This window comes from Cervus canadensis, chromosome 16 (genome assembly GCF_019320065.1).
Source record: "Cervus canadensis isolate Bull #8, Minnesota chromosome 16, ASM1932006v1, whole genome shotgun sequence".
In the NCBI taxonomy this organism is placed as follows: Eukaryota; Metazoa; Chordata; class Mammalia; order Artiodactyla; family Cervidae; genus Cervus; species Cervus canadensis.
Genome location: NC_057401.1, coordinates 6,287,511 through 6,302,116, shown reverse-complemented (window position 1 = coordinate 6,302,116; position 14,606 = coordinate 6,287,511). Strand labels below are relative to the sequence as shown.

The 14,606-nt window shown below is 37.8% G+C and overlaps 1 protein-coding gene across 8 annotated transcripts in view; it reads right to left on the bottom strand.

Moving 5' to 3' along the window:
• The window catches only part of FAM169A (family with sequence similarity 169 member A), a 67,152-nt gene that overhangs the window by 33,338 nt on the left and 19,208 nt on the right, over positions 1 to 14,606 (bottom strand). For 4 of the 8 annotated variants that reach the window (XM_043489201.1, XM_043489204.1, XM_043489202.1 and 1 more), the window contains exons 2-5: positions 13,607 to 13,741; positions 12,436 to 12,535; positions 12,042 to 12,127; positions 9,777 to 9,948 (exon numbers count right to left, since the gene is read on the bottom strand). In XM_043489201.1, the coding sequence (XP_043345136.1) occupies positions 9,777 to 9,948; positions 12,042 to 12,127; positions 12,436 to 12,535; positions 13,607 to 13,738 (490 nt within the window). In that variant the 5' untranslated portion in view covers positions 13,739 to 13,741. Of the gene's footprint in view, positions 1 to 9,776; positions 9,949 to 12,041; positions 12,128 to 12,435; positions 12,536 to 13,606; positions 13,742 to 14,606 lie in introns of those variants that run through there. The other 4 variants (XM_043489207.1, XM_043489205.1, XM_043489209.1 and 1 more) reach the window with 3 other exon arrangements.

Here is a 14,606-nt window from a genome sequence, read left to right as displayed (position 1 = left end):
ATTATTTTATATCACATTTTTGTTATTCCTCAAAAAATCTTGAAAGAGAAGGGCCAGAAATCTAAATTTTAGTGAACAGAAAGTAAGTGACCTGTCCAAAAAAGGAGGTAAGATCACAGCTATAGCTCCAAGTAAAAAGGAGTTAGAAAGTTGTAACAAAAGCTAATAGCAAATGAAGAGAGGAAAAAACACTTCCACTAAATATTATTTCAAACGGAAATTTCAAAAACCAAAAATACATCTCCTGATTCGATCATAAATAAATCCCTTTGGAAGCGAGTTAACAAACTGATTTTAAAGGTGTTGATTAGATTGTGCTTCCCTCATAGGCTTATGTTTTTCCAAAACAGGAGTCTTCAAATTGGATCAAGGAGATTTACACTTGAGGCCAAATAAGAAGTATTTCCAAATAGCACCTGGCTTCAAACTTTTTCCCCTCAGTTTTTCTACACTAAAATGTGACATCTGATTTATACACACTTATTATCTTTTATCTTTCTTGACATAGGACAGTTAACAGAACTTTCACTGAATTAACAAGTGCTTTTGTTTTATTTTTCATACCTGTATGAGATTTTTCTCCTGAGCAGTTTTCTAGTTAGTATAATGCTTTTAATAGGTGGACCTGATCATCACAGGCCCTGTGAGATCTAGAAAGTTCACCTGGTTTTGTGGCAGACACCAATTAGACTCTGGGAATAGTCCTTTTGATAGTGCTCACTTTTAACTCTTCATCAAAGTTTCACACATACACTGTCAGCGCACGACAGTCCCCTAACACTTGTTGGGGAAAACACACACACACCAACACATTATCCATCCTCCAGAAATAAGCACTTTGACTTTTTTCAGTACTTACTTCCACATCTCTAAATAACTTACTACTTCTTGATTTTTCCATTTTAGGCATGATACTGACTTCCCAGTATGGACGATGAGAATTCTTTTAAATGTTAACACATTCACACACCCGACTCCCAATACAGCAGCGACAGGATGAGATGGTTAGACAGCATCATCAACTCAATGGACATGAATCTGAGCAAACGTCAGGAGACAGTGAAGGACAGAGGAGCCTGACATGCTGCAGGCCAGGGGGTTGCAAAGAGTCAGACACCAGTTAGGGACTGAACAACAATAATTCCCACTATACTATAACCACACATCCTATACACGCCTTGCCCTATTGAGAGAGTCATTTCCTAGGTAGGTTAATAAGAAGTCTAGGGGTTCCAGAGGAGAGAGGGGTCTGGAATTCTCAAGGAGGAAAAAAGGACAAACCTCTTTTCCTCTACATTCCTTAGGATTATAGAACAATAATGTATCCTGCCGAAGGACAGTCTCTGGATTAAACCTTCTGGCTAATCCTGTTATCTTATATTATGGGAGTAGGTCCGGTGAGGTCTTTACAACCTCCAGACATTCTTTGGATTCATTCAGTTCAGTTCAGTTCAATCGCTCAGTAGTGTCCGACTCTTTACGACCCCATGAATCACAGCACACCAGGCCTCCCTGTGAGTTTACTCAAACCCATGTCCATCGAGTCGGTGATGCCATCCAACCATCTCATCCTCTGTCGTCCCCTTCTCCTCCTGCCCCCAGTCCCTCCCAGCATCAGGGTCTTTTCCAAAGACTCAACTCTTCGCATGAGGTGGCCAAAGTACTGGAGTTTCAGCTTCAACATCAGTCCTTCCAATGAACACCCAGGACTGATCTCCTTCAGGATGGACTGGTTGGATCTCCTTGCAGTCCAAGGGACTCTCAAGAGTCTTCTCCAGCACCATAGTTCAAAAGCATCAATTCGTTGGCACTCAGCTTTCTTCACAGTCCAACTCACATTCATAACCTTGAATAGATGGACCTTTGATGGCAAAGTAACGTCTCTGCTTTTTAATATGCTATCTAGGTTGGTCAAAGATTTTCTTCCAAGGAGCAAGCATCTTTTAATTTCATGGCTGCAGTCACCATCTGCAGTGATTTTGGAGCCCCCAAAAATAAAGTCTGACACTGTTTCCACTGTCTCCCCATCTATTTCCCATGAAGTGATGGGACCAGATGCCATGATCTTAGTTTTCTGAATGTTGAGCTTTAAGCCAACTTTTTCACTCTCCTCTTTCACTTTCATCAAGAGGCTTTTTAGCTCCTCTTCACTGTCTGCCGTAAGGGTGGTGTCATCTGCATATCTGAGGTTATTGATATTTCTCCTGGAAATCTTGATTCCAGCTTGTGCTTCTTCCAGCCCAGCATTTCTCATGATGTACTCTGCATATAAGTTAAATGAGCAGGGTGACAATATACAGCCTTGATGTACTCCTTTTCCTATTTGGAACCAGTCTGTTCCATGTCCAGTTCTAACTATTGCTTCCTGACCTGCATACAGGTTTCTCAAGAGGCAGGTCAGGTGGTCTGGTATTCCCATCTCTTTCAGAATTTTCCACAGTTTATTGTGATCCACACAGTCAAAAGCTTTGGCGTAGTCAATAAAGCAGAAATAGATGTTTTTCTGGAACTCTCTTGCTTTTTCGATGATCCAGCAGATATTGGCAATTTGATCTCTGGTTCCTCTGCCTTTTCTAAATCCAGCTTGAACTTCTGGAAGTTCTCGGTTCACGTATTGCTGAATCCTGGCTTGGAGAATTTTGAGCATTACTTTACTAGCACGTGAGATGAGTGCAATTGTACAGTAGTTTGAGCATTCTTTGGGATTGCCTTTCTTAGGGATTGGAATGAAAACGGACATTTTCCAGTCCTGTGGCCACTGCTGAGTTTTCCAAATTTGCTGGCATATTGAGTGCAGAACTTTCACAGCATCATCTTTCAGGATTTAAAATAGCTCAACTGGAATTCCATCACCTCCACTAGCTTTGTTCATAGTGATGCTTTCTAAGGCCCACTTGACTTCACATTCCAGGATGTCTGGCTCTAGGTGAGTGATCACACCATCGTGGTTATCTGGGTCATGAAGATCTTTTTTGTAGAGTTCTTCTGTATATTCTTGCCACCTCTTCTTAATATCTTCTGCTTCTGTTAGGTCCATACCATTTCTGTCCTTTATTGAGCCAATTTTTGCATGAAATATTCCCTTGGTATCTCTAATTTTCTTGAAGCGATCTCTAGTCTTTCCCATTCTGTTGTTTTCCTCTATTTCTTTGCATTGATCACTGAGGAAGGCTTTCTTATCTCTCCTGGCTATTCTTTGGAACTCTGCATTCAAATGGGAATATCTTTCCTTACAGTGATTTGTCACTCATTAATCAGTGTTTACCTCTAACTTTTCCCTTAAGAAAGTCTCCCTTAACTATAAAACTCATCTTGATAAGTGCAAACACATCAGGTATTCCATATTTTTGAATCAATGACCCAGAGTTTTCTGACCTACTACAACCTAGATTAATAAATCTCTAGGAAAGTGCTGTCCAAAAGAACTTTCTGCAATGATGGAAATTTCTATATCTCTTCTCTTCAGTGTAGTAGCCACATGCAGTTATGGGACACTTACACTGTGGCTAGTAGGACTGAGAAACAATTTTCAATTTTATTTCATCTTAACTAATTTCCATTTAAACAGTTACATAAAGCTAATGGCTACCAATCGGGACAGAGAAGCCCCAGAATGATCAGAGTTGTGATTTGGGGATATTTCTCACCTTAATTTCCTAATCTCTTTCTTGATTTTCTTCCTTATTTTAACAGAGCATAAATTCTAGGTTCCTGAAAAATGATGCATGAGAGATTAAAAAAAATTTTTTTTTAATTAACTATGTAGAAATTTCCTTCTCTCTCATACTTCATTTATAATCTGGGTACAGAATTACATTGAAAATCACTTTCTCCCAATATCTTAAAGGCATTAGTCCACTTAAAAGAGTATTCAGTGTTGCTACTGAAAAATCTAAATCATTCTGATTCTTGATCCTATGTAGTATAAATCCCTCTCTTTGGGGAGTCTCACAAAATCTTTTTTCTATCCAAGATGTTCTGAAATTTCACAATAATCTACCTTCAGTGTGGGTCTATTTTAATTCACTGTGATGGCTGCTCAAAGGGCCTTTTTAACTTGGATATGCATGTTCTATACTCCTGAGATGTTTTCTTGAACTACTTCATTGGTGATTTCCTCCCCTCAAGTTCCGCTGTTCTCTCCTTCTGAAACATCTATTATTCAGATCGTTCTCCTAATTTTATCTTTTCTTCCTTTTGTATTTTCCTTCATTAAGGAGTTTTTGCTGTTTTTGTTGCTATGCTTGCTCGCCTTTATAATCAACATCGATTTTATCTTCCTTATGTTGTGCTCTATGGACACTCTTTTATTTTTTTAAGTAAACTATTTACTTCTGGCTGCACTGGGGCTGTGTGCTGAGCACAGGAAAGGCTGTGGTGAGCGGGGCTCCTCTTCGTTGCTGCGCACTGGCTTCTCACTGTCCCAGCTCCTCTTGTTGCAGAGCACACTCCAGGCACACGGGGCTTCAGCAGCTGCAGCTCACTGACAGCAATTGAGGGTCTCGAGCCTAGTTACTCCAAGGCATGTGGAATCTTCCCGGACCACGATCTCTTAATTAACATGGTATTGCTCTACGTAAATTATTGCTCTACATAAATTTACTGTTTCCTTTTTTTTTTTTGGCCATAAGGCATGTGGGATCTTAGTCCCCTGACCAGATATTGAATCCATGTCCCCTGCACTGGCAGGCAGATTCTTATCCACTGTACCAGCAGGAAAGCCTTGGGCATTTTTTTTTTAATAGATATTGTTCTCATTCCATAAATGTAATAACTACTTTTACATTCAAAAAATATTAAGAGTTGTTCTGTTTTTGCATTATCTGTCTCTTCCAAACTGGTTTTTTTTTTTTTTTCCCAAACTGGTTTTATTCTGTTTTTGTTTTGATCTTCATCTTTCATATTAATGACTTATGCTAACTAAGCTATTTGTTCATAGTTAAGAATGGGACATTAAGAAGTTGACTAGTGTACATGGTGGGGGCTGCTGACAATGAGTTGGGACCCTTCCCAGGGGAACTATTTAAACTGGCACTCTTAGAATATTTTTTTGTCTTGGACAAGTCAAATTCCTCAAAGGAAACTTTTTTGTTCATGTAACCATTAAATAATTTTGAAATACATTAACATGTATTCATACATCTTTGGTAACATCTAAAATTTCCATCATAAGTTTCAATTATAAAGACTGTAATTTTTAGTAAGACTTCCCTGGTGGCTCAGATGGTAAAGCATCTGCCTACAATGCGGGAGACCCGGGTTTGATCCCTGGGTCGGGAAGATCCTCTGGAGAAGGAAGTGGCAACCCACTCCCGTACTCTTGCCTGTAAAATCCCATGGACAGAAGAGCCTGGTAGGCTACAGTCCATAGGCTCGCAGAGTCAGACACAACTGAGCAACTTCACTTTTAACAACTATTTATCTTAAAAATAATTTCAGACTTAGCAAAAAGTTTCAAAAATACGCAGTTCCCACACACCCTTCATCCAAATGCTCCTAATGTTAACATCTTACATAGCCAGAATACTATTATCAAAACCCAGGACATCAAAACTGATAAAAGACTATCAGTGAAACTGCAGACCTTATTCAACTTCTAATCCAATCCAAGATTCCATGTGGTATTTAAGTTTCATGTCTCCCAAACTCTGGTCTTGACACTTCCTCCACCCTTCCTTGTCTTTCATCTTGATACTTTTGGAGGTTACTGATCAGTTACTTTGTAAAATAACCTCCAATTTGGCTTTATAAATAGGAAAAGGAGTACTCAAGACTGTATATTGTCACCCTGCTTGTTTAACTTATATGCAGAGTACATCATGAGAAACGCTGGGCTGGAAGAAGCACAAGCTGGAATCAAGATTGCCAGGAGAAATATCAATAACCTCAGATATGCAGATGACACCACCCTTATGGCAGAAAGTGACGAGAAACTAAAAAGCCTCTTGATGAAAGTGAAAGAGGAGAGTGAAAAAGTTGGCTTAAAGCTCAACATTCAGAAAACTAAGATCATGGCATCTGGTCCCATCACTTCATGGGAAATAGATAGGGAAACAGTGGAAGCAGTGTCAGACTTTATTTTTTGGGGGCTCCAAAATCACTGCAGATGGTGACTGCAGCCATGAAATTAAAAGACGCTTACTCCTTGGAAGGAAAGTTATGACCAACCTAGATAGCATATTAAAAAGCAGAGACGTTACTTTGCCATCAAAGGTCCGTCTAGTCAAGGCTATCGTTTTTCCAGTGGTCATGAATGGATGTGAGTTGGACTGTGTAGAAAGCTGAGTGCCGAAGAATTGATGCTTTTGAACTGTGGTGTTGGAGAGGACTCTTGAGAGTCCCTTGGACTGCAAGGAGATCCAACCAGTCCATCCTGAAGGAGATAAGTCCTGAGTGTTCATTGGAAGGACTGATGCTGAAGCTGAAACTCCAGTACTTTGGCCACCTGATGCGAAGAAGTGACTCATTTGGAAAGACCCTGATGCTGGGAGGGACTGGGGGGCAGGAGGAGAAGGGGACGACAGAAGATGAGATGGTTGGATGGCGTCACCAACTCGATAGACATGAGTTTGAGTAAACTCCGGGAGTTGGTGATGGACGGGGAGGCCTGGCGTGTTGCAATTCATGGGGTCACGAAGAGTCGGACACGACTGAGCAACTGAACTGAATTGAACTGAATGTTTTCTCATGATAAAATTGAGATTATGCATTTTGGTGAAAAATAGTACAGAAAAGATGTGATATCCTTCTCAGTATACAATACTGGGGTCTCTAATAGTGATGTGTTTTATTCTTGGTAATGTTAACCAGAATCTATTAATTAACATGGTGTCTGCCAGGACTCTCTATATAAATTTACTATGTTTCCTATCTGTTTTTTGGCCTTAGGACATGTGGGGGGATCTCAGTTCCCTGACCAGGTATTATTGAACCCACGTCCCCTGTAATGAGTGTGGAGTCTTAACCACTGGACTGCCAGGGAAGTCGCCCCATCCCTTCTCAAACAATATTGATTAAAGAAAAAAACTTTATCACTACTCTTTTAAATGTATCAAATGGACCCTAAAGACTATTATCAATTTGATTTGATAACTGTCATCATACACTGAACAAACTGTTCCTTACTACTGACCTAACCATTAACAGTAAAAATTTACATCGTTCCTCCCCATCCTGCCTTTTATTTATTCTACACACCGTTATCTTGATGTAATATATTTTAATGTTTGGGTTATATGTTGATTATCTAATCATTCTTCTCTGTAAATACATTATCTGTATATAAATTTTTTTAATATAAATTTTTAAAATTCCTTGCAATCATAAGGTTCTAAGTACCAATTCAAAAGTAATTCTGAGTTTTCATTATAATTAATATTAGTATATGACAGATCAAAACACAAGTATATTATACATTTGGAAAACTATTTGGCAAAAAAAAAATTTTACTGAAAATCTCTCTCTTAATTAAATATATAGAGCTTACCTTTTTCTTTTCAGTTTATGAGACCACGAACAAATATTATTTACTATCAAAATGCAACAAGTATTAATCCTGTTTCTTTTATTTTTATAGATAAAAATGCTTAATAACCATAGGAGGGACCAGAAAATCTTATTACAATGATGTTATGCAACTCTGCAAGCTCCCTTTAGAGTTATGTATCAGATATTATACAGTGATCTACTGTTAAAAATTATTTCTAATGATCTGACATCTACCTAACCCAAAAGATAAACTATAAATCCCTCATAATAATTTATTTTAGGCCCCCAAAAATTATATATTTTCTTGAACTTCATTTCCTGTAATTAGATTTGACCTCATAAACAAAGTCTCCTCTTATATATCAAGATAATTTTTATGTTCCTACTAATAACCCTATATACTGATTTGCTATTTAAAAAACCATAAATAATCACAGACTTTTCTTCACCTACAAATGTATTTAACAAAGACTTTACCTTTTTGCTGCTGGTACAGTTTTTTCTGATACGTATCAATACATTAAGAACAGCTCTATCACAAAGTGTTTCAGTATTTGTCCCACACAATTTTTTAAAATCATTTTACATTTGGGTTTCCTTTGTAGAAAACTACTTCCAGACTGAATTAGATGGTTAAGGGTTCAAAGGCTAGCATAATCACATCTAAGTCCACTGTTCTCTGGCTGATGAGAGCCAGAGCTTAGAGTGGAAAAAGACAAAGCAACAGGCCGTGCAGTTAGCAGGGAAGAATGGAAGGTGCTAAGAGGGGCAGACAAGTAGTACTTGGAAGCTGGAGCGTATAAAACTGAGTTAAATACCAGAGAAAGGAAACAAAAGCCAGGCCCCAAAGCAGAGGAGGAGCCCCAAACACACATCAACGAGGGACCAACGCCTGCAATCAAGTACCGATCAGAAGTACTGAGAGGGGAATGCTGCGCCCTGTTCTAACTGTGTGTCTTTCATCTACAGATGCTCTAAATGGAGAAGCATAAACTCTTCTGTACTTCAAATGTCTATAAGCTAGTTTCAAGTAGGAAACCCTGCTATAGCCAGTGTGGCAGCAACAAGCCTCTAATCCCCACAGGAATTACCTTGTATAAAATAAAGCATATAGTGAACCAGACTCCAGCCCCAAATATACGAGACCATTTTAAACCAATTAAGTGATATCTTTATGCAATGCAGCACTAGGCTTCCACTAAACAAACATCATTATTCTGCCTCTAAACGATGGTATCTTTCTAGAGTTACATAATTACTGGTTCTGCTTCAAATTTCTACAATAAAACAGCATACTAACGGAGACTTATTTACTATACCAAACCATTTAAAACTATAGATCACAGTTTTATTTATTCTTGAGAAAAAGTGACCTCCCTTTTGTTGACTATGTATACTTATTCTCATCATAAATGTCCACTAATTGTATGATTAAGGTTATTAGTCACAATTGTCCTTCAAGTCAGCAGGGAATTTGGTAAGATCTTTAGAGGGCATTTAATCACAAGAGCTAAATTTGGCAAGTCTGAAATATAAAAAAGATAGAAAAATAATGTGAGTGTTCTCTGTGAATGGTCTTTCGGCGGAGGCGCAGAACAAGGCTGCTTTTGCTACTTGGTGGTTGTCAGGTGTGGAATATGTATGCACATGGACTAAGCAGGTTTGATTTTTCTGGCTCCAGTAGCTCTAGGGAACCAAAAGAACAGGAGAACACATACAGCAAGATGAAGCTGCTCTAGTCTTTCAGGAACAGGGTGTAGTTGGGTCCTGGGATCAGAAATCCAAACTTGACTAGATTAATGATGTCAAAGCTGCTTGGATTCGCTAAATATATTAAAGCACTTTGTTTTTCATGGTAATTAGCAAAGCTGCCTTTAATCTGTCAGGCCGAATCAGCTAAAACTAGAAGAGAAAGGCTATGCATCTGGTCCACAGGTAGAAAGGGGCTTTGAAAAAAGTCAGTAACAGTGACAGCAATAGGAATCGAAGTAGAACAAGGACCTTTAAATAAAGGGAAGCAAATGAGAGGGAAAGAAGACAAATTTGAGCCTCAATATACAACTTTCATCACATACGTGGCAAAATTTTCCTGTCAAATGTTTAATCTTTTTTTCAAGACTTTTCCTAACAATCCTCACTTACATAGAATAAAAGCACTCACAAGAAATACTGAATAAAATCATTTCAATTTGTACTTTAGATACTAATTTAAAAGGGACATTGATATAGGTGGGGTCCAGAAAGTGAGTTTACATAATACATATTTTAAATAACTTTTAAAGACTCACCTGTAGGCTTAACTGAATAAAACCCAATGGCCTCTCCTTTCTTCCACAGAATCTTAGCATAATCAGTACTGCTATGACACAGGAATGGGATCTCATTTCTCTCCATTTCCTGCTTTCTATAAATAATTCGATTCAGAACATATAGAACCACTCTCTCCCCAAGAGTTCTCACCTACAAAGAGAGTCAGACACCAGGCACAAGTTATAATATGCATCAACTGAGAGATGCAATTTACCTGACTCCCTGCTTCCATCTCGTACTGACATTCAAAGCATTTTGAATACATTCAAAATGACTTGTAAACCATTTTATTATCACAAAGATGAGACCAAATCATTCACACCAATAACAATCCATTTCTATGGATACAAGTTATGCATGAAATAATGCCTCTCAGCAAAATTCTAAAATAGGCAAGCAGGTTTCCAATATACCAACGCCCAGCATCTCCACTTCAGCAGTCAGCGTTCTCTTCTGGCTTCCAACTGCCCAGATCCCAGGTCTCCCCAAACTCTAACTGCAGCCCCCAACATCTCTAGTGCCTCAGCTCTTTCCACCCATTCCAGCCTACACAATTAAAAAAAAAAGTAAATAAAATAAAAGGGACAAAAGCTTAGTGTTACTCTGAAGACTCTGAAAACAATCATCTCATTTGATGAGGAAAGCCCGTAATTATGCCCTTGGGAAAGGCATCTGTCTCATCTTTTCCAGGTAAAATGGTCATTTGACAGTCATGTGTTTGTCATGCAACTCTCAGGAATACCTGTCTCCCCTCATACACACACACACACACACGCCTCCACCAGATCAGATGGGCGATGACAGTGGCACCAGGGCGGTCTGATGAAAACAAAACGGGTCAATCACAGAATGGAAACAGAACCTCACTCCTACAGGGAGGGCTCCAGTCACTGGGACCCCTTCATCAACTGCCCGACACTGAACAGTGGGGTCTTCCCCACAGATATCTGTCACTGCTAAAAACAAGAGTCTAGCCATGAAATCTACACGCCCGCTCCAACTTTCCTTAAAGAAAAACAAGAATGTCTAATTAGGGGAAGGGAGAGAAAAAAGTATTAGGCACACACACACTACTACCAAAAACCTCCCTGGAAAGAGATTTCCAATACCAAACACCACATGAAATGACCATGCTCACCAGCTTACAAGGTAACCCATGCCTTCCGTGAACAGCTCTGACCAGCATGAAATTCCTCTTCACATTGACCTGAAATCTCTTTTCCAAAAACTATACTTTGCTTGATATTCTGGACCACAGAGTCTACAAATATTTGAAAACAGCCCTTATATTCTCCTAAATTTCCTATCAAAGCTGAATGTAGAAAAAGACTCATCTAATATGATTTTGGGTACTCCTGCCATTCCAGTCTTTTCCCTTGAAATGGCTTCAGATCCCTAATGTCTCTCTGCATGTCAGCAGATGCAGCTACTACAGATATAAACTGAAGATATTGATAAGATAATGGGGCTTTTCTGTATAAACTTAGGGTTTTTATCAGCTTTCTTTCTTTCCTTGACTTTACTTCTAATTAACTAAAGCCCAATCTTTTTCATATGTGCTGCTGTTTTAGTTTGATCTTCATGGTGTACAGTTAATTTTTTGAACCCATAGATATTATTTTACCTTTTTCACTAGTTTATTTTCATGTTAGATCCTTCTCTTTTGTTTCTTAATTCTGCCTTTACAGATGAGTTCTCTCTTCCAGCACTGTGGCATGAAGAACTGATAAGCATGCCAACTATGTCATCTTCTAAGTAACTGATAAAATGATGACTGGGACAGAAAAAAGACTAAGTTTTACAGTATGCTACTGAGGACCTCCTTTCCACTACACTGTTTGGAACACTGAATGGACCACCCAAAATGGCCCTACTGATAAGCAAGTTTCCTGGATAGTCTCTCCTAGAGACAGAGAACCTAAGCAACCACACAGAGAGAATAAGCTTTTTCCCACCCAAAAGGAAAAATCAGAACCTGAAGGTGATGTGGGTAACTACAGATCAATTAAACCACAGGTTCTCATTCCTCCTCCCTCAATACTCAGACCCTCACATTAAAATCAAGGAAGCCCAATCTAAGTGCCAGTTTCACCGTAACAATGGAACAATGAAAGGGTTTACTATCACCAGGAACATTAAAATGGAGAATAGCCCAGTAACTTCAAAAACTATCACTGTTTATGGGAAACACATTGTGAAATGGTCTCTTAAGAAACACTTTTAAAACGACAGGGTCTTGTTACCTGCTTAAGCCCCTCTCTAGAAGGGACAGATGTTTTCACAATATCATCAATAGCCCACCACTGATCAGCAAGGTAAAGTGCCACAGCTAAAAGAGAATAAATGATGGTTAACATCGAAGTCTTAAAGTACACGATATTACTATTTTGTAGGCTTTTAACGATACTCTTAAATATACCCATACTTTATAATACAGTGTGGCAGCCCCATTTATACTATCTTATTGTATTTCGCTCACTAAATATTTAACAGAGAAATTTTATTTTCCTAAATTTACAGTTTGAAATAAGTTTTTTTTTTTCTTCAAAATCCCTTCATGTAGCTATCTTTTATTAAATTTCTAATTGTTTGGGAGAAAAAATTCCTCAATTTATAAAGATTAAGCAAAACAGAGACCTGTGAGTGAGTCCTCAGGTGCAAAAAGAGCAAGAACTTTCTGGGTCTGATCTCCACCATAGAGAGGTACAAAGCCTACATTTGACAGGCTAATAGGAATCTGAAATGACAATTGATTAAACATTAGTGAAGAGTTGGTAAAAAAATATCAAAAACACCATGTTTCTACCAAAATTTTAAACATACATTAACACTAACTGTAGTTTCTTCTCACAGAGGATATTTCTAGTCTCCAGAGAAGAAAAGAAAAAAAAAGAAAAAAACCACATGAGATAGGTTTTACTTTTGCAGGAATTTTGTGAACTTGGGAGAAAAATTAAGTATTTCAATAAGTATCACTGTGCTGTAGCTATGCATCTGAATAAAAACAAAAGCATGATATGCTCTATAAAATGATTTTAAAATTTTATCATCTGTTATTTAGGTCACTTGAGGGAAAATTTTCATTTTCTAGTAAAAGACACTAGGGTATTTTTCCCCTGAGATATATACAATACTTTAAATCTTTCTGCCTTTAACGAATTAAAGTTGTTCAGTCTTGTCTGACTCTTTGTGACCCCATGGACTGTAGACTGCCAGGCTTCTGTGTCCATGGAATTCTCCAGGCAAGAATACTGGAGTGGGTATTCCCTTCTCCAGAGGATATTCCCAACCCAAGGATCGAACCCGGGTCTCTGGCATTGCAGTCAGATTCTTCACAGTCTGGAACGCTAATTCCCTATTTACACGTAATATTGCCATTCAAAGAACTGTAAAATACTGATGTTGGAAGAAGCTGAGAATTCGTTAAATAAACATCATTTGCCAAAAGAAAAACCTGAGGCCTAAACAGGTTAGAGAATTTGCCTGTCATCAAATTCACACTAGAATTCTAATAATTTTATGTCTAATGATCTATCAAAATATATTCAGAAATTTTTAATATTTTGGGAAAAGGAAGGCTTGTGACACAAAAAAGTGTAATGTAGTGTTTTGCTGATTTTTTTTCTTTTGTTTTTTAATTAACTTTCTTTTGCTGATTTTTATTCAGTATTTATCCGTTTTACTGAAAAGTCTTCTGGTAAAATTTTCAAAGGTGATTAGTTAACACTTTAAAAGATAATAAAAGGATACTGACTTCATTATAAACTCAGTGGAAAAGATTGGTAAAAATCACAGCAGGATGCCTTACCGTAATATTGAGAAGAGAAAAACATTCGGGATTTTCAGGGTCCCCACACCTCAGATCTGACATGTAATCTTCAGCAGAATTTTCCAGTTCCTCATGACTGCAATTATCCAACATATCCACAGGGAATGCCATCCTCTTTAACAAACAACATGGGACAAAATGTTTCAGAGTATGAAATACTGTTTTCAAAAAAAAAAAGAAATGCTATCTTCCTGTACTGAGAACACTTTCTCTGTAATAGCACAGCATTTTATTGTAGAGAGACTTCTTTTTTTTACTACGCCAAGAAAGACTACAACTTGAGCCTGCTGATTTAAATGTATGTCAAAAAGAAAACTTAAACACTCATATTAAAAACAAGCAATGAAATAAGAATTAATGCCCATGCACCTTTGGTCAATTAATTTATGACAAAGGAGATAAGAATATACAATGGACAAAAGACAGTCTCTTCAATAAGCAGTGCTGGAAAAACTGGACAACTATATGCAAAAGAATGAAAGGACATTTTTCTTACACCATTTAAAACATTTTCTTATACCATTTACAAAAATAAACTCCAAATGGATTAAAGCCCTAAACTTAAGACCAGAAACCATAACAGTCCTAGAAGAAAACATACAGAGAATACGCTTTGACATACAGCACAGCAATACTTTTCTGGATTTGTCTACGAACGCAAAGGAAACAAAAGCAAAAATAAACAAATGGTACCTAATTAAACTGAAAAGCTTTTTCACAGCAAAGGAAATCATCAATAAAATAAAGAAACAACCTACTGAATAGGAGGAAATATTCGCAAATGATATGACCAATAAGGAATTAATATCCAAAATATATGAACAGCTCATACAACTCTATGTCAAAAAACAAACCAGTTAAAATACAAGCAGCAGACCTGAATAGGCATTTTTCCAAAGAAGTCATACATACAGATGGACAACAGGCACAGGAAAACATGCTCAATATCGCTAACCATCAAAGAAATGCAAGTCAAAAC